At 38.2% G+C, this 18,924-nt stretch overlaps 1 protein-coding gene across 1 annotated transcript in view; it reads left to right on the top strand.

Annotated features, from left to right (window-relative positions):
* LOC137273944 (protein dachsous-like) overlaps window positions 1-18,924 on the top strand; it is a 102,709-nt gene that overhangs the window by 67,725 nt on the left and 16,060 nt on the right. Inside the window, exons 2-4 of the mRNA XM_067806859.1 lie at window positions 14,087-14,264; window positions 17,260-17,487; window positions 18,447-18,695. Coding sequence (XP_067662960.1) covers window positions 14,087-14,264; window positions 17,260-17,487; window positions 18,447-18,695 — 655 coding nt within the window. The remainder of the gene's footprint in view (window positions 1-14,086; window positions 14,265-17,259; window positions 17,488-18,446; window positions 18,696-18,924) is intronic.

The following is an 18,924-nucleotide window of genomic DNA, read 5'->3' as shown; positions in this document are numbered from 1 at the left end:
GAATGATGTAATTGATTGCCTCAGTCAAAATTTGACTTGAATATTTTGTTTTCATTTTTACTGCAACCAATAATTGTTTGCTTAAGTTGATAAATAAGTAATTGTCTTTACTTATGTAAGAATGGAATCTTATTCAACAACACAATTTCATTCCAGTACACTTATGGTATTGAGATTAATTACAGTCTTCAGTATCTGCAGTCAATGCAGATTGTGTTGTTGATAACAAGTGGTTATGTTTATTTCACATTCTAACAAGTTGTTAAGTGAATAGTATATGAGTGCTGCAATTATCCAGTCAGCATTAGTCTGTTTGACCCCAACACATTTCGCTGGATGTACTTTAGGCAACATGGAAGTCAACAATTTAGTGTAAATTTTATAACCCCATTGATGTATTTCACATGCAGCACTTCCTGTTTCAATTCTGCCTCTTAATTGTGCTACTCGGACCGTGAAATATTTCCCATATCATAACATCAAGGGAATACTTCTGATGTTCCTAATGCAAGGAATATACCCTGTATTCTCCCAGCCGTGAAATATATGTCGTATTTAGCACAGCTTGTTACCATTACTGCTGTATGTTGATTGATTGTCATGCAAACAACTGATATAAATGATTCGCAGAGAATGAGTAATTTGCCTATTACATTTGGTGGTTATCGATTCCACACAATTAGCATAATTGATTGAAAACCTTTATGGTTTGGTGTGGATTGAATATTCCTTTGAACTTTGTGAGCTTTTTCAAAACTATGGGTATTGTCTTTCTAAATTATTGTCGCTTTGCTCTCTTATTGATTCTGCAGTAAATTCCACAATTAAAATGAGCTATCATTCTTGAGATTAACTTATTTAGAAATAGTTGTGAAATTGGATTTGGCCATATATTGTGTCAGTGGTGATATATCTAAAGTTGAGACCTCTTCAGTTTATCACTACAAACAAATTATCAATTACATTTGAAGCTGACAACTGGTGTGTTGATTGCATCTCTGGAAATAGAATAATATGGTAATGAGGCTCCAGCCTGTGTCAAACATGCCCTTCCGCAGGACCCACATGTCAAGTTCATTAACCCAACAAGATGCCCAGGCATGATCGGTGCCTTCAGCCATTCTGTTTCAATTTGTATTTATTTGTGTATATTGATATCTAATTCTGTCAATAAATATTTTGTATTTTGTCTCCTAATAAGCCAGCTGGCGGAGCTGTAGAACACCATATGTCACGTGGGGTAAACGGTAAATCGCCAGGGAGCAGTTCCTGGCTTATGCCTAATGATCTATGTTGCTTCGGAGATGGAGATCGCATAGGGCAAATTGCCTGTCCCTCGATGTTTGTGATGATTTCGCAGCCTGCTTTCAGCATATCTTTTCTAGATCCTTTTCAGAAGTTTCATGCTTCGTTTTCTTTATCATTTTAACAGATGGAAAAAAGCTGTCTCGTTGAAGGCGCTAAAACATCAACATTTTTTGCAGGCAAATTTGCTGAATTGTTATGACTTTGCACCGCTAGGGATGAAGTAAAACCTGCAAATGTCTCTCATAAAATGTCCATCAGTATTTTTGCTCTAACAAATCATGTCAATATTTTCCTGGCCATTTTCTCAAACCACGGAGGCGATTTATGTTGTTGCTTGAAACAATTTGAGAGAGTCTGTAAAGTTTTTCTTGTGGTGCTTAGGGTTTACTGATGTCATAAACATTATTTAGTCCTAAAACACATCTTTGGTAAAATCATCACAAGAAGTATAAATATTTCTCTGAGGTTATCAATTTACCATGGTTTGGCTGTTTCAAATTGAGTTATTCAGTTAACTGTTTTGTTTAGCTGATATATCTTACATAAATCCACAAGGAATGATGTTTATTGTTGCAGCTATGAAATAAACAGAAATAAAGTGTTTTTTCTGCTATTTAGTGAAAGGTTTGTTGATCCCGTGTCTTAGTGTTGAATCAAGGAGGAATTTGTGATGCCATCTTTGGGGTTCCCTGTTGTTTATGTATATCCCTGGAATTGTGGAGAAAACAACCTCACTCACTCGCCCACACAGCCGATTCTTCTCAATGTTCTGCTCTCCCTCCTCTGTTCCTTCCACTTGAGCACTCTGCCCAGACCTCCCAGCCTCATGTAGAAGATTCAGTTGCACTCTCCTCTTTCCCCTGTGTCTCACCATACAATTCACCACCCCCTAAGACCCCCTGGTCTGAGGTCCAGGCGGTTATCTCGAAAGGACCTAGTGTGAAATTCTTCAAAGAAATACATGTTCTTATCTGACTTATGTCTGAAGCTCTTTCTGCATGTCCTCACAGAATGTTTTGAAAGTGATGTTAGGCAGATAGTACAGGTGGCTGCTCTTGGATTTTTCAATCTCATGTGGAATATTTCCCCGTGAATAAAACTTGAAGTTAATACAGCTAATTCCTTGATATTACCAAGGGAGTGAACTCCTGGAATTGTCTTCAAATAGCACTGTCAGTTGTTTTTACGTTAATATAAGAGACAGGCTTGCTTCATAGCGAGAGTGCAGATAAATGAAAATGAAAAAAGTTACATTCCAGTCGTATTTGTGTTTATATCTTAAAGACTTTCCTATGTTTTTTGGTTAATGAAACTGTTAACAGTTTAAATGCTCCTACACTGATATTTACGGTTGTGTATTTAAGAACATCATTTGATGGGAAGAAAACATGTGTTTGCTTCCGAGTTTAATGTCAGATACAGCTGGCATGAAACTATCTGGGAAGTGAAATAAACAAAACTAGAATTCAAAAAGGTTTCAGAAGCAATTGAGCTGTCATTTGTGTCCGTCAACATTCATGTTTTATTAGGAAGTTTGAAAATTTACATGTTTAAGCAACACAATGAAACCTACTGAAATGAAACCTACTGTTTTTAAAAACAGCGTCTGTCAATTATGGACAAAAATGCATGTCAGCGATGCAGTAACTTACATGTTTTTTTAATTTGAGAACACATTTCTTGTTGACATCACCTGTTGCAGTTTACCTGTACAGCAAAGTCCTTTCAGACTTGGACGTATGATGTAGAGCATTATTATGGAGCTGATTCACACATCATAAGTTAAGAAGCTTTTTGTGAGCTGGTTCTTGTGTTTTAAACTGATTCTACTTGTCTTGTCATGCCTGGAAGAGATGAGTTACTGAGCCATTAAGATAAAATCTATTGGGGCGTATGTTTTCCTGTGTGATGTTGTTACAACAAAGTGACTATGCTATCTAAATTTTGGATGATGTTTTACCTTGTTCATAAACATATTCAGGTGGGTTTTATTACATCTTTTGTTTGGTTTCATCAGCTTTTGGCATGAATTTATGCATGATTCTTATGCACCTTGTGCTGTTGTTTCACCTGATATTTGTCAATCTGACTTTCAAATGTTGAATCATTTCCAGCTGCTTAAGATTTTTGCATCAGTATTAAATTACACAAAAACTTCAAGTCATTTCAACGTTGTACGTCTGCAAGATGGAAGATATCCTTTCACAATGTCTTAAAAAAATGTTTAGTTTAGATTCTTATTTTCCCCGAAACTGCATACAGCGGTATGTTTCACCAGCTCACTGAGCATAACTATTGAACTCATAAAGACAGGAAATCCAAGAGGTCTGTTTTATGTTAAGTATTTGTTCAGAAGTGTTTTGTACAGACTGTCTAGTGTTTTAGATCTCCAGAGCTGCTTAGCTAATGGCGTGTTTTCTGTTACACAGATCCTGCTAGACACCAGGGAAAACGACCTGCTTGATGAAAGCAGTAATAGTTTACACTGAAAGACGAAAAACACAAATCTTGTTCTCATTCAATCATTTGCTACTTTGGCAAACACTATCAACAATCTTGAAAATTTCCAGCGTGTATTTTTTGGTCAGTTTGTTAAAATAAGCTGTTTAGATTGTGACTAATTTGATTTTGCATTGAGGTGGATATTAGTTTTTAAAGATGCAGACAGTGTTGTTCAGATCTGTTGTGTTTGACTTTATTTATTTCAAGAATGTGTTATACTTTCTACAATTGGTGTGTGACGTCTGCTCAAATGGAGTATATTCTTGCATGGCCATAGAACATGAAGTTTCTTCTTGATCATGTTTCTACTAAGGTAGAGAATGACCACATGTGTTGTGTAGTTATCTCCAATGCTTAAAATAGTAATGCCAGATATGAGGGGTTTTTAAAAAGTTTTACAGATAACCCTCAAGAAAACCGCCCAGGTTTAAAATTCTGTTATCAAGGTAATAAAACAGACCCCAACTTGTTGAAAGTTTGAAAGTAACAACTCGAGTTTGAGGCACCAAAGACACTGAAATAAATGTTTTGCCATTTTCTGAGTACTAATGGATCGTTAAATTGACTCGTATTTCCAGTAGCCTCATGTGTTGAGACATAAATTACTGCCATAATTACTTCAGTGTTGAATAGCCAGCCAGCCATCTTGACTTGAAGTATTTCCTCTGATGGGGTTTTCCTGACAACTGCTATTGTATACTTGCCAAAGTATGGCCAACCCTCATTATTTTTTCAGAAGGAAAATACCAGTTTTTGTTAGACAAAGAAAACAATACTCCTGTGGTTTCCTCAGGGTGAAGAAAACAATTATTTATGATGATACAAAACCTTAAGCATATAGAAAGAGGAATTTTTTCATTTACTGGTGAGTTTATTGAGGGCACTTTTCGTGTGGCTTAAGACAAAAGAAACAGTTGTGCTGTCTGCAGGTTCAAGTCTCCTAATTACTGATATCTAAGTTAATGGTATTGGAATGTCACTGTAGTGGGGTTTGCTGAGCATAACCAACTACAAGTAGACCTTCTGTGAAAGTGTTCTCGTTTGCTTTTTAAGTAACAAGGAACTGAAGTTCATATTAAAACAGCTTTGCAGAAAAGGGTGCTTGCCATGCTACTCAAACATGGTGAAAATGGCTGCTCACGTGTCATAGCAAAAGGTGATCTCACGACAATGAAACATGACAACAAAAGGGAGCTTAATTCTGTAATCCTGCTGCAATTACACATGGCGTGAACCGCTGCTAATTTTTATCTCTGAAGGTGATGTGAGGAATTTCAGTTGATATCAATAATGTATTGGAAACAATTATTCATCAAGGTGAGGAATGAGCAGCAGACTGTCAGTCATGTTAGAGGGTTGTTAGGACTGACTTGAGCAACTGTCCAGGTAATATAATATGTAATGGCCGTACCGTACCGTACTGGTGGCCATAGACAGTCAGTCCTCAATAATGGATGACTTTGTGCGTGCTTCTTGGTGCTTCGTGATGAAGCCTTTACAATGTCGTGAATAATTTAGTTTGTTTCAGTTTAGACCAAATTATCTTTGAATGGACTTTTAAAATTGTGAAGAAAAGTTTGAACATTTGCGACAAGGGAAGCGGATTGATTGATTTCAGTGAAGACAACTCATACAAGTGTGCATTTTAGGAGGTTTTGAAGTGGTAAATATGTTTATTTTGTCTTAAGGGAAAGTGCTCATTTGCACAAAGTGGCCTTCGTGTTACTACTAACTCCTGACATGTTGCAATGTTTAATCCAGTTCCTGTGTTGATTGCAAGGCAGGATAGGTCCCCAGTCCCCAGTACTCCTTGGCCTAGGAGGAGACTGTCTTTGCCTTGAGTTATCATGCTGCATAAACTGGCAGATGTTGTGTTGGGTGAAAAAAGAGCATGTTGGTGAAAAAAGATGCAATTGATGTGAATCTTAAGTGCAGAAATTAAGACCACACTGGTTGTGTGGATAGAGCACCTGATAAAAGAACCGAATGTTGGAGGTCTGATGCCCAGCCATTGCAAAAGAAGTCAAAAAGTGGTACTTTTAGTTTTCCTGCCTAATGCTTGGCATAATGGTGATAAAAAAATGAAAAATAGCTGTAGGGCCCATGCTAGTACAATGTCAGGTGTCCATGTGAAACTGCAGCAAGGTATCTCATCGGCAGGCAATCTGTGAAGGTCCAGGTTAGAATATTGGCCTTCAGTAACCCATGCTTGTCATGTGAGGGGAAACCGAAATGGGCATGCTGACTTGGGTGACATGTCATCGGTTCATAGCTCATCAGATCAATGCTCATACTGTTGATCACTGGATTTTCTGGTTCCAATTTGATTGTTTTCAGACCACCACCATATAGCTGGAATATTGCTGAGTGTGACATAAAACTAAAACTTACTCAATCACTCATTGGCTGGCACTGTGAAACTGGCATTAGTCTGGACTAATATGAGCAGCCACACATACACTTGAATGCTCATCACTGTATTGAATAAAGTGCAATAATCTCGAACACTACATTAAACTCAGTTCCACCTCCACCTTGAGGCAGGAATTAAACCAAATCATCTGAAATGTGTTCACAGCATGATGGTGGAAGAAGTAAATATTCTGATTCTCCTACACCAAATTATAACGTAATCATTGATTAATTACCACACTGGACAGAACAGCCTCGACTGAGAGGTGAGACATCGCCACAATGAGTTCCATCTAGATGGAGATATTGTACTCTCATCGTAACTCTCCTGAGTAATTAACGATAGATTGATAGAACAAATGTACGCATGCTGAACCTTCCGTGTTATTTATGTGGCCAGCAAGTGATCTTCGGGGATTCAAGCTATCTATTGCCGTAGCTGAAATCAAATCAACCTGCCTTATCAGCAAGGCCTTTACATGGAGACTTTGGGGTATGATGGCCATCAGGGACAGACCAGAACTCTTTTTCAAATCTTCTGAGTCGGGGCAATATTTTCCGACTGTCTGTTTCAGCACCTTTGCCCCTTAGAGAATGACAAAGTAAATCATATTGTCCACTTTTATCTTAATGAAATGTTTTTTCACCGTGGGACATTTTTATTGAGTTTAATAGGATCTTAAAGAGCATGAGATTGCCAGAATTGTTCCTGGTTATATAGCGTGATGTTCGGTGTGAAGCTGGAGTTGCAGATGGTCTGGCCTGCCAAGGGACAGTTTCATCAATAGGAGTAGTTCTCATCTCCTTAATTTTCCTTTAAGCTGAATAAATCCATTTGCTCAGTGAATCATGTTTGAGTAGATGTGATTAGAATTAACACTGAATTGCAAGCAGGCAAAAATGTAAGGGTTTTTAATAGTAGTGATAGATGCAGCTGAAGTGCATGCTTCATGATCAAAGCAACATGGATTGAAACAAACTGTAATTGTCTAAGAGGCATGAATGTTCATTAGATGCGTTCTTGATTATCTGTTGAATTAAGTGAAGGTAAAGATCACTCAATTCTTTTTTCTGTCACGAATCAGATCAGCTTGAGTAATATGAAAGAATCATATGGTTCTGAACGTCTTTAAGCAGCATGTAAGTTAGCAATTTATCGCTCCCTTCCTTGCCGTAGTTACACAATAATGACGGAATTCATGATATCCTTGAAGCTTTATGTCCAAGAGGTACCATCAAAAGTGACAAACATGTCATCACCAGGCTCACATGGACACCAAGATTACCTCCCTTTGTAATTACAGGAAATTTGATCTTACCTCCCTTATTAGTAAGTACAGTCCCATGTCGCTGACTATCAGAGCATATCTATTGCAATGGCAGGTTGGCTGGCTTGTTGAGGAAGGGACATGGAGGAAAAGGGGCAAGAGAGAAGATGATTAGATACTTGGGGAAAGCACATGCCGCTGGCACATCTTTGATGTCAAACAGTTCATCAATGTGTGATCAGTGCCAGACAGACATTGTTAGCCTGCATTCTGTACTTGTCATTATGTTATTGAGTTGAGTAAGAAATCAGTACGTGTGGCTTATCTGGAATTTCATAACTTGGTTGGTGATGATATATATGTGTGCAGGTCAGGTTGACATAGGAACACTTGGAAAATATCCATGGCAACAGATGAGAGTTCCAAAAATGTTAGAATCAATAGATTTAATTTTATTTTCTGCTGTGAAATTGACTGGATTTGGATTCCAAAAATTCAAATTTGAATTTTTTTGGCTATTACCTTTTTAAACCCTGGTTTCGTTAAGTGGAGTTCTTTTAATATTTCAGTCATATTTGTCCTGTAAAACATACAATCTGTCAAATCATAGATTCCTGAACCTTCCAATATGAAATGGCCTACAGACTAAAAATTGGTTGAAGGGGCTGAGACCATTGATATGTTATCACTAAAGTTCATGTCGTGACAACCTAAATTACCAATCTTGTAATGACAGTGCCTTAGGTAATTGTTAAATGGCGTCACTCTTTCCATTTAGTCTAGTTGACCACATAGCCAAATCTTGATAGTTGATGAATTATTAGAGGATGTCATTATTTTAAAGAACATGGTGTATAGGAATCTTGATAATTTTCTTTGTGTGAAGTTAATTTGCTGAACATAGATTCAGTAGTGAGGCGAGGCATTGTCATTAGTACGTTCAGATGTAAGAATCCATCTGACCTGTCATTGTCTGAATTGTTGTGGCGGCTGTGAAGATAGTCCAGAGGGCTATAGTCTGTTGGAGAAGGATGGGAATACTAGATCTGATGGCTTACCGATAACGAGCAGTGAAATAACCATTAAGTTCTAATTTGTAACTTCAAAATAGAACCATTTAGGTAACATGTGGTAAGTGTGTTAGAACTGAATGAACCATGGCTTAATGTGTCTTGATTGAATCAGACCTCGTTACTTTTTTCAGAGTTGAATCTGAATCTTTTTAATGCTGTCATAGTATCAGAGGATTGCTTGAATATTGACTGTATTGCCAGTTTGGATTTCTTAGTAATGTTGGTAGAGTGTGAGGGATGGGATGATGGCATGCTAGAGGAATCAATAGTGCATCTTGGTTTGAATCCCAGGCTTGGTCTCGTTCCACAAGACAACATACCACTGAGACAGTCGTAACTCCCATACTTGAACATAGACTTGCCACTGTTTGTCATTTAGCGCTATGATCAGGTTAAAGGACAGTTGTTTAGTGCTATGATCATGTTAAAGAACGGGGTATTGGACATGTGTGTTGATGAGTGTCCCTGGCTGATGTGACAGCTGTAAATGGCTAGTGATTCTTCTCTCAGGATCATCACAGAGGGTGGTCGTCATCCAACATCAAAGTTTACTGGAAACAGAGGAGGAGGCAATTCTCTTTACAATACCATGAATAACTCTCAAGTGTGAATCAATTTCTTTATTTCAAGATCAGCTGTATAGTGTTTACATGTGGGAAGCTGGTGCAGACATATTACTCCCTGACCCTTGATCTTTTAGCAACGTCTAAATCCCATACATTGGGACCTTCAATACTTGCACTATTCTCACTGGACCAATTTGTGACTAACAGTTCTCCAGTTGCTTCATGGATACCATGCTAAACATTGGGATTAGTGGAACCAAGTTCATCACAATGCTCTGAAGGACAGTTAGAGTTTAATGCAAGCCTGGCCAACCGATCACATGACCAATACATTGCCGTAAAACGGTAATAAATACTGCCACAGCAGGAGGTTAAAGAGAACAAACTGTTGAGGACTTACATTGACCAGCAGAGCGCTAGAGGCAGGTCTAGCAGTAAGTCCGAGAGGTCAGTCACAAAGACTGTTCTGGCTGGCCTCAAGTGACCGATTGGCCATCAGGTGGCTGAAAGGCAGCCGGGCTGTAGATCCTGCTTGCAAGCCTGGGTGATTTATTCTGATAGACTGCAGGTAATTATTGACTGTAGACAGAGCACATGTTGTGAACTATTCAGTCATGGAGATTGGGTCGCCAACGGTGGTAAAATTATAGGTTTGCTGAGAATATTCTGTATGACGTTGACAGAACATGGAATTAAAGCTTTTATGATGGATGGAGTCTTGGATGACTGGAATGTGAAGAGAAAAAAAGCTATAAGGAGATGTCACACTGGGTGTGGTAATTAACTATAGATAGCCCCTCCCTTGGGGAGGTCACACGTTTCTTGCAGGCTAACGAGGGTTAATTTGTTAAGGGTGAAAGAAACCTAGGGAAAGGATCACTATCAAAGGGTTTTCTGCTACTCGTGTATCTATTGCTCCTGTCGTATTAGGTTCGACAATTCAAGAAAAGATATTTTGGGATTAATTAACCCCATTTGTTGAGATTTTGAACTGATTCCACAACTCAAGTAGTCCTGCACAGGTGGTTTGATAAAATGTGTTGAGGCATTTAGTTGTCTTCAGATCTCAGGAATGTATTTGGCACAGAAGCAAAATGAGGTTTGTCTTGGAGGACCACCTTTGAGCTTACCAGTGATGTTAGGACTATGAGCTGACCAACTATCTGCCTAACCAACTATCAGCAAGTGCCACATGTGACCCAGACCAAATTGCGCCAGTTGTGTCAGTAGAATGCCCTAGAATAACCTCACTGTGACTGTTACCAGCTTGGACAGAATGTTGGGGGAAACTATGGACTATGCTGCAGTAATAGGCACAGAATGTCTCAAGACATTGTAATCAAGTTGTAGAGATCAGCCATAACATTCTGACATTTCCAATGTCAATACACAACTCTTTTCAAGTTTTCGGTGTCAGAATCCACTCTGTTTGAGGGCTATGTTGGACAGACATTAGTCAGAAGACTTGTAGTGTTAAATCATTAAATGAACTGCACATACAGCTATAGAAAACCATGTCAAACAATTGAATTAAAGTATGCCTAGTTAACCTCTTGTAGTTTAATGAACTTGGTAGTCTAGGTAATGAAATTGGCGAGTTTTAATGTATTTATTATTATTATTTTTTTTTTTTTCACATGCTCTTTCCAGTCCATGTAGATGAGACAAAACTTTTGATTTTGTCAAGATAATAACAGAAATTTGGTGAATGCATCAAAATCAATCTTGTACCCCAGTGACTTTGCCCGGGCATGTGATATTGACTAAGTCAATATCTTTCTTTTGGGTCCTTAGTCTTGAATTTTAAAACATTTCACAACAACACAATATTTTCTGAGACATGAAGTCTTGAGTAAGTTTTTGTCCAAAGCTTTGTGTTTCATTGAAGATTCATAGGATTTTTTTACACATTGCTAGAATAAACACTATTTCCTTTCACATAAACACATTCAGGGTTATTTATTATCAGCAGGACCATACCATGTTAAAGCAATACACAAAGCTGTTGAAAGCATGTATATTTTATCTGTCATTTTCCAAATGTATGTCGCTGAAGTCTTGTCCAGCTCAAACTTGAAAGCAGGATACTCCCACCCTTCTGAACTGTTTATCTAAGTCGATGTGCAGTCAACACACGTAAATGTCAGTAGAACTGCAGTGTATTGTGCATGAATTGAAATATACGCCTGTCGATTGCTGAATGCTCTGCGGAGATGAGGTCACATATGCATTCCATCTTGTGAGTGATGGTGGCAATTACATCGTGTTTTCACATGGTGCATGTTAGTAAACATTGCATTTATAGAGACTCTTGTTGCTTCCACACAAATGTGACGGCAATCAGACCCATGATTTGACAGCTGCAATAGGAGCCTGTTTGTGTCTTTTGCACACACATTTTAAAAAAAATGAGTTTCTTTGTTTGATGTTCTTGCCACCTTTCTTGCTACACGTTTCGTTCACTGCTCTAAAGATGCGGGATTAATTTGATGTGTATGAAGAGAAAAAAATGTGGATTTCAAATTCCAAAGTGCTTGGGTTATAGATGTGTTACATACATGACATGTGTACATGTATCTGCCATTAACAATATGCTGTTTGATAAAACACATCTGGGTGTGATTAAATCTCTTCACATGTCTTGAAAATATGTGGCGAATTCATCACAAAGAGTGCCAGCTGTACCTGTGTAACCAATCTGTATTGATATTACATGATATTGATAATCAAAGCCTGCCTTCACTCACTGCTAAATGCATCCATGTCTTTTCGAAATGAAAATCTTCTGTCAGACTGGGTATTGAATTCATGAAATGTATATTCATGAAACTGGTGAATACCCTTTCCAGATGCCACTGGTATTGTGAATAACAAGCAAAACAAAATCTCTCCATGCAAGCATTAGCCCAGCTGACCTAAAAACAGTGGAATTTATGTTTAGTATAACAGTTGGGCAGCAGCATCATCCTACATTGTCTAACCCACATGCATGTAAAGGTTGGGGGACTCATTTTGTAAACACAATACCTTGAAATGTTCAACAGAATTCACAGCAAAGTGAATGATAACAGGGAAACATGCTGAAGTTTCCTCAACAATGGAGATGTCATTTAGGGAGTTATAACACACGTGACGAGGAATATATATGTCGGGATTGAAGTAAAACGCTAGATTGGCGTCTCGACAAAAGGTTACTCCATCGCCCTTTGGCACACTCATTCCTTTTCAGTAGTTGTGTGTATTTAAACTAGCAGCGATTGTGGCACAGGGTTGATACTTCAGGCACCTTGATGGTTGTTATTGAGTTGCAAACCGACAGATCACTCCTGCTGGGTCGAGCCAGCTAGAGTCCGGATTACCCATTGTGCCAACACTAAAGCTGAACACTAACTTGACCAACACAATGTCCAAGTTTTGTTGTGGAATTCTTAAGGTGGATTAGGGAAAAATCTTCAGGGAATTGGTTTTGAAGTATTTTAATAGAAATTTGAGATGTTTCAAAAGATTGTGATTTCGGGCTGTGATTGAGAGGTTGATGAATGTTATTGAAATTGTAGCTCTGCCTCTGCAATGGAAGTATATTTAGTATGGATACAAATAGATCTGAGGTTTGAAGGCAAATAGACAGCATCTGACAGGACAAACAGTTGTAAATGTCACTTTGTCCTCAAACATTCAAAATAATTTTTAAGCCAAATTGACGGCATGATGGTGTAAAACAGATTTTAGACCTTAACAGAACAAAATGATCACAGATTTGCAGCACAGCCCTGAGCATCACGTTAAACTGACAGATTATCTGGCATTATCTTGGTGAAATTGTCACTCTTTATCAAGGTGTAATAATACTGGTAGGAGCGTGTACATGTTTGTGTCATTGCTTAATATCTGTTCATTTTTGTGTGGATTTGGCTACATTAGCGAACACAGTCAGCGAGTCGTGAAACGTGCAGCGTGGATTAACACAATATTCTGTTTCAAACAAGCAGAACAAAAACTTTTCACAGCAGATTTAGTTATACTTAGACAGGTTCACTTATTGAAAATTATCCTCTTGGAGGAATTCGAGGCATTTGTGTATGGCTGAAAATGGGGACAAAGGTTTTGCTCATAAACAACATGCCTCTTCAGTGTAAAAGTGTGTGTTGAAATGACTTCAACTGTTTAACTGGTGAATACGTAGATAGAAAACTGGACTTAATTGTGGAATTTTTGTATTGTTTTTCATGTGAATTTTCTGTTGTAGCTTTTTTATGGTAACACAAAAAGATAAAATGGACACTGTGTGCATGGTAATGCATGTCTTGAGGTTTACATGACTCATCCTAGATGTTCTTACTCATGCTGTCACCTCCTCAAATTACTTGCCTTTAGTAATTTAACCTGTTTTCGTCATAAGAGACAAGTAATGGATTATGTGGTCAGACGTACTGACCTTGTTCATTAGTGCAGATCATTGCTCATGCTGTTGGTCACTGGATTGTCTGTCCCAGACTCAGTCATATACAGACTGCCGCCATATAGCTGGAATATTGCTGAGTGCGGTGTAAAACTAAACTCACTCACTCATGGCTCAGTGCATCAACCACTGACCTGTGTCATCCAAGTTATTATTTATTTATTAAATAAATTATTTGTCAGAAGTTTACGTGAAATTTCCACAATATATTGTTTATATTGACCTCAGGACTCTTTGACCAGAAATGTAGACGATGCAGTAAAGAAATATTAAGTGAAACTGATTCCATGAAGCTGAGACGTTCAGCAAAGAATGTCATCCTGTTTTCAAATCAACAGAAACAGTTTCAATGTTTAGTGTTGAAATGTTATTGTGGTTTCAGTGCCATTAGCATGTCTTCAAATTGTAACCCGACCTAATGGGGAGAGGACTATGATATCCGGTAGTATCCTGATGTCAGTGAATGGATTACTAATGGCACCTGTATTGTTCTTGCAGGTCTCGGCGATTGATCCAGAGTGTGGACAAAATGCACCAGTCACCTATGACATGGAAGGAGTTGGCCAACCCCTGGAGTTTTCAATCAACTCCGATTCTGGACAGTTGTGTATTGCGAGAACCTTGGATTATGAGCAGAACCCAACATATAATTTCATGGTCAGAGCTAGTGATAGAGGTGAGTAATTTACCTGCATCTGCCATACCAACTTACAGAACACCTTTAGAATCTCAAACACTCATTCATGACCTCTGGAAACCATCTGCAACCTCAAATCTCTTTTCACTAGTCAGGACACCCGTCTACAACCCAGACCCGCTCCTACAACCCCAGACCCCCTTCCACAACCCCAGACTCCCTTCCACAACCCCACACCCCCTTCTCCAACCACAGACCCCCTCCTACGACCCCAGAACCCCCTCTATAACCACAGACACCCTCCAACAACATCAGCACCAGTTACCCATCCGGTTCAAACACCATTTCACAGCTTAAAACACCGTTACAGAATCCCAAACACCCTTATAGAACTTTAAACACTCTGAAACAACCTCAGCATCCCCACACAACATCAAACACCCTCACACACACACCCAAATCACTACATTACCTCAAGCACTGATCCACAGACAGTATCAACACCTGGCCCACACAACACACTCCATTCCACCCAAATCTCAATCTCCAACCAGATCTACAACACAAGTGCCCCCTATCTGCAACACCCTTCCAGTCGCAGGCTTAGTTCCTCATATTGACCCAAAGCACAATCAACACATTAGATGTATAAAATGCTCATTCATATTACGAAACCTATCTACTTTACCAAAGCCGTTCTCATTCTCCAAGATCCGTCTTCCTGGACACCTATCTGCAACCCCAATTTCCTGCTGTGGCAACTGATCATTCAGAAAAAGCACTAGATTACAGCATCGTTTAGGCAAGGGTCTACTGAAGGGCAGCACTAGATGTATGACACTGTTTAGGTTGTGGGACTACAGCCATAATTTCTGGGTAAAGCTGAATCACTGCTGATCATTCAAAGGAAAACCAGACTTTGGCAAATAAGATATCGATGAAGATTCAAGATTTGAATCAGTCAGTTTCCATGGTGTTTGCTGCAAGCTCAATTATTAATATGTATAACAACCTAACAGTTAATGATTCCAGTAATAAGACAAATATAATATCTCAGTTCATGGCACTAATTATGTCATCATGACCTAGACCTAGACTCCAAATAGTGTGGATCCTTCCGTCTACCTCCCATAAATTCAGGTGTAACAGGTTCTATCACAATTGCAAAGCAAAGCACTTAGTATATAGATTTAATTTGTAATAGTTCCAGGGGTGGATATCATTTTAAAACTCGTAGTGTACTCAGGTACATTCGGCATGTAAAATCATTTGCCCTGATAGTCTTTCCACTATACCTGTTGATTTTCTCACTTGGGCATCAGACAATTGTTGGATTTTGATGCAGTATGCCAAAACAGACCGTTAAAATAAAGTTCTTAATCAGTTGTTTTTGCTCATTCTTTCATTGATCAGGTAAAATTTTATCACTCTCTCACTGTAAGGAATGTAAAATATGTACTCAAAAGTCTTTGTTCCAGCAAATTAAGATCATGTGTCTTTTTTTTAATCTTGTCATGGTTAAACCTGTTTGTTTTTATTCCATTTGTTGCAGTGCTAATCTTGAAGTAAAGAATTTTGTCTTACTTTTTGACTGCCTACATTGAATTTTGTGAGAAAAAGTTGGACGAACTGACTAATGACAAAAACTTGGCTTGTGAACTCATCAGTACAGTTTCTTGATAATGCCAATTGCATGGTTCCAATGACTATTGAAACTACGGTGAAGTCAACTGCAAACATTGGTCATATGAGTAGGGTGAATCAAAGCAGAAACATATTTCATCAATTCCAATTTTTTAAATCAATTTATGTGCTTTTTCAGAATTAATTACTTCACAATATCACCATCACATGATATGTTAGTGGAAAAGAGTCGGGTATCAATCTGACAGCTCATCCTAATATCTTTGGTGACATTTATATGATTTACTACAACACAAGATGAGATTATGTTGGAGATGATGTGCAATATTTTCTATGACCTGAAGTAATATCTACTCCTGTTACACACTGGGATTCATGGAATGGTTTAATATGTGAGTATCAGGTGACATAGGATGCCATCAGACTTGAGATACTCTGCAAATACAATTACCTCACCAGCTTCATGTGCAATTACCCACTGTAGGGATCTCGAGGTCTCATCGAGGACAGTCAGATCAGCATACACATATTTCTTGGTGTTCTCTTCAGAGGTTACCCTCCTAGCTGATCTGTATGATTACAATGTGATTACACCATGTTGCTGGATAATTACTCTTACCCATGTTATGGCAGGGGAAGTACAAATCAGATTATTTGTCACAATCTTTTCCTGGCATGAAGACACTTGCACAGTACAGGGACAATTGTGTGAATTTTCGGTCACACTTACAAAGATTAATTTTAGGCTCACGTCAGTGAGGAGACTTTCTTTGCACTTCTGCTCCTTCCAATGAATGTCATGCACGACGGACATTTTTGGGTGAAGTCCATTGGGAAATATGTTGCTCTTGTCTGACGAAAATTAGCCATGGACAAAACCTTCATGTCACCTAATCATTCAGTGTTTTGTACAAGCTCTAAATTGGAAGCTGAACTCTAATGCCAAGTCTTAGTGACATTTGGATTTTCTTGCCTTTGATAATGAATTGTGTTTCATTATCGATATTTCTGATTTTTTAAATATCCTTCCAAATGCTTTTATTTGAGCGAGATGGTTACAGCTTTCCCTTTGAATGGTTGAAATTGAGTCATTGATGGAGTGTGAAAATATTAATTAACTCTTTCAGTAAACACAGTCCTTTCATGTTGCTTGACATTGAAGAAAAGAGATCTGTAAATGATTCATAATTGTTTGCTATATGAATGATCCAAATCTCATGAAAAGGTCGTTCTCAATTCAAATACATGTAATAAACTCTCCAACTTGTGTTGAATTTAAAATTAAGTGACATTAATTGCTGTTGTTCATGATGACCTCAAACGAATGTTATGGTCATATTCAGGTGATTATTAAGCCAGTACTTATGCTGGACATATGTTTGTGTTCCAGACGGATTGAGCACAAACACTTTGGTGAGAATCTCGGTGGAGGATGTCAACGACAACCGCCCTGTGTTTGACCCTGCAACCTACAACACCAACATCAAGGAGGGGCTGTCACTGCAGCCGTTGCTGACCGTCCATGCGCAAGACCGCGATGATGGCGTGTATGGGACAGTGAGATACTCCATCCAGAAAGGAAATAATCAGGGCTTCTTTGCAATCAATCCAAGCAATGGTGAGAGAAAATGAAATAGTTTGTTGATTTAGATGAAATATTCAATATGGAAACATGGCTGTTTCACAATTAATAATGGATTACTAAGTGAGTCATGAAATTAGGTCCTTTGTAAACCGTGGAAAAAAATAAGGTGTCATTTTGATGTAGCAAGGAGGAATATTAATCAGTCCAGTAGTTTAGTTTCAACAAATATTAATTATATTGTGACAAATAATCTATTCATGATGTATATTTCCTCATGATGTTCACGATAGAGCGGCACAGGTGCGGACAGGAAAAGAAGCTCTTGTACTGATCTGCTCACTGTGTAATTTGGAATTACAAATATTTCAGCAATTATTAAGTGAGTGTGACATCAGTGAAATAAGACAAAATGCAAGACACTTGTAGTGTACTTCACTGACAGGATTTTAGGCACAGTATCTCACAATTCATTTGCAAAATGCATAATGAATATTTTAGATGAATATCTCAGAAAATATATATATGTGTGTGTGTATGTTACAGTGAATGTTTCGAATCTGGAAATGTGTAAATTTCCTGGAATATTTTGGAAATATACATATTTCCAGATTCACTGAGTCAGTGTACACATTTCCTGAAAATGTTAGTAAGCTTACAAATTTCCTATTTTAGACGCATGATTCTTTTGCATATTTCCATTTTTTGTTTAATTTGGAATGAACATCGGAGAATTAATCCAGTATATGCTAATAAATGAAAGGTAGTCTCAGAGGGTACTGGTCAAATCAGTGCAATGATAATTTTAAGAGGATAATAATTCGATTATAGTAACAAATTGTTTAACCCTATGGCCAGTTTGGATCTTTGGAGGAATTGTCTGTCGTTAAAAGCAAGGATGTGAAGACTGTAGTTCAATTAAATGCTTTGATGTGAAGACAATGGTGTGAAGATAATGCGATACAAGGTTGATAATGGACTGATTATGCTTGCAGGAGTTATATCCCTTGCTAAGATATTGCCCAACGGAGAAAGGACCTATGATCTGGAGGTCCAGGCAACAGATGGAGGAGGCCTTCAGGCCAGTCAGCCAGCCAGGGTCAAGATCAGCATTACTGGGGCCAGTGCCTTTCCACCGACTTTCAACCATCTTCTGTACAACTTCAGCATCAGTGAGGGTGCAGGGGCTAACCGGGTTGTTGGAAGCATTTTTGCAACATCAGAAGATCCACACTCACCACGAGGTAACATTTCAATATTTCCATGAAATCTGTAAGACATTTTAGTAAACACTTTAGTAAGCATTTCTGTGAAATGTGTAAGACATTTTAGTAACCACATTGTTTCATTGCTGACATGACAACACGGAGCGAATAATGCATTGTAGTTTTGTATTTTTGTAAGATGAATTTGATTCTTGCCTTTCAAAGACCTGAAACTAAATTCACATTCAACTGTATTGTATCCTTTATC

The sequence above is a fragment of the Haliotis asinina genome, chromosome 2, assembly GCF_037392515.1.
Source record: "Haliotis asinina isolate JCU_RB_2024 chromosome 2, JCU_Hal_asi_v2, whole genome shotgun sequence".
In the NCBI taxonomy this organism is placed as follows: Eukaryota; Metazoa; Mollusca; class Gastropoda; order Lepetellida; family Haliotidae; genus Haliotis; species Haliotis asinina.
The sequence above is the reverse complement of the archived record's forward strand: the minus strand, read 5'-3'. Positions and strand labels throughout refer to the sequence as shown.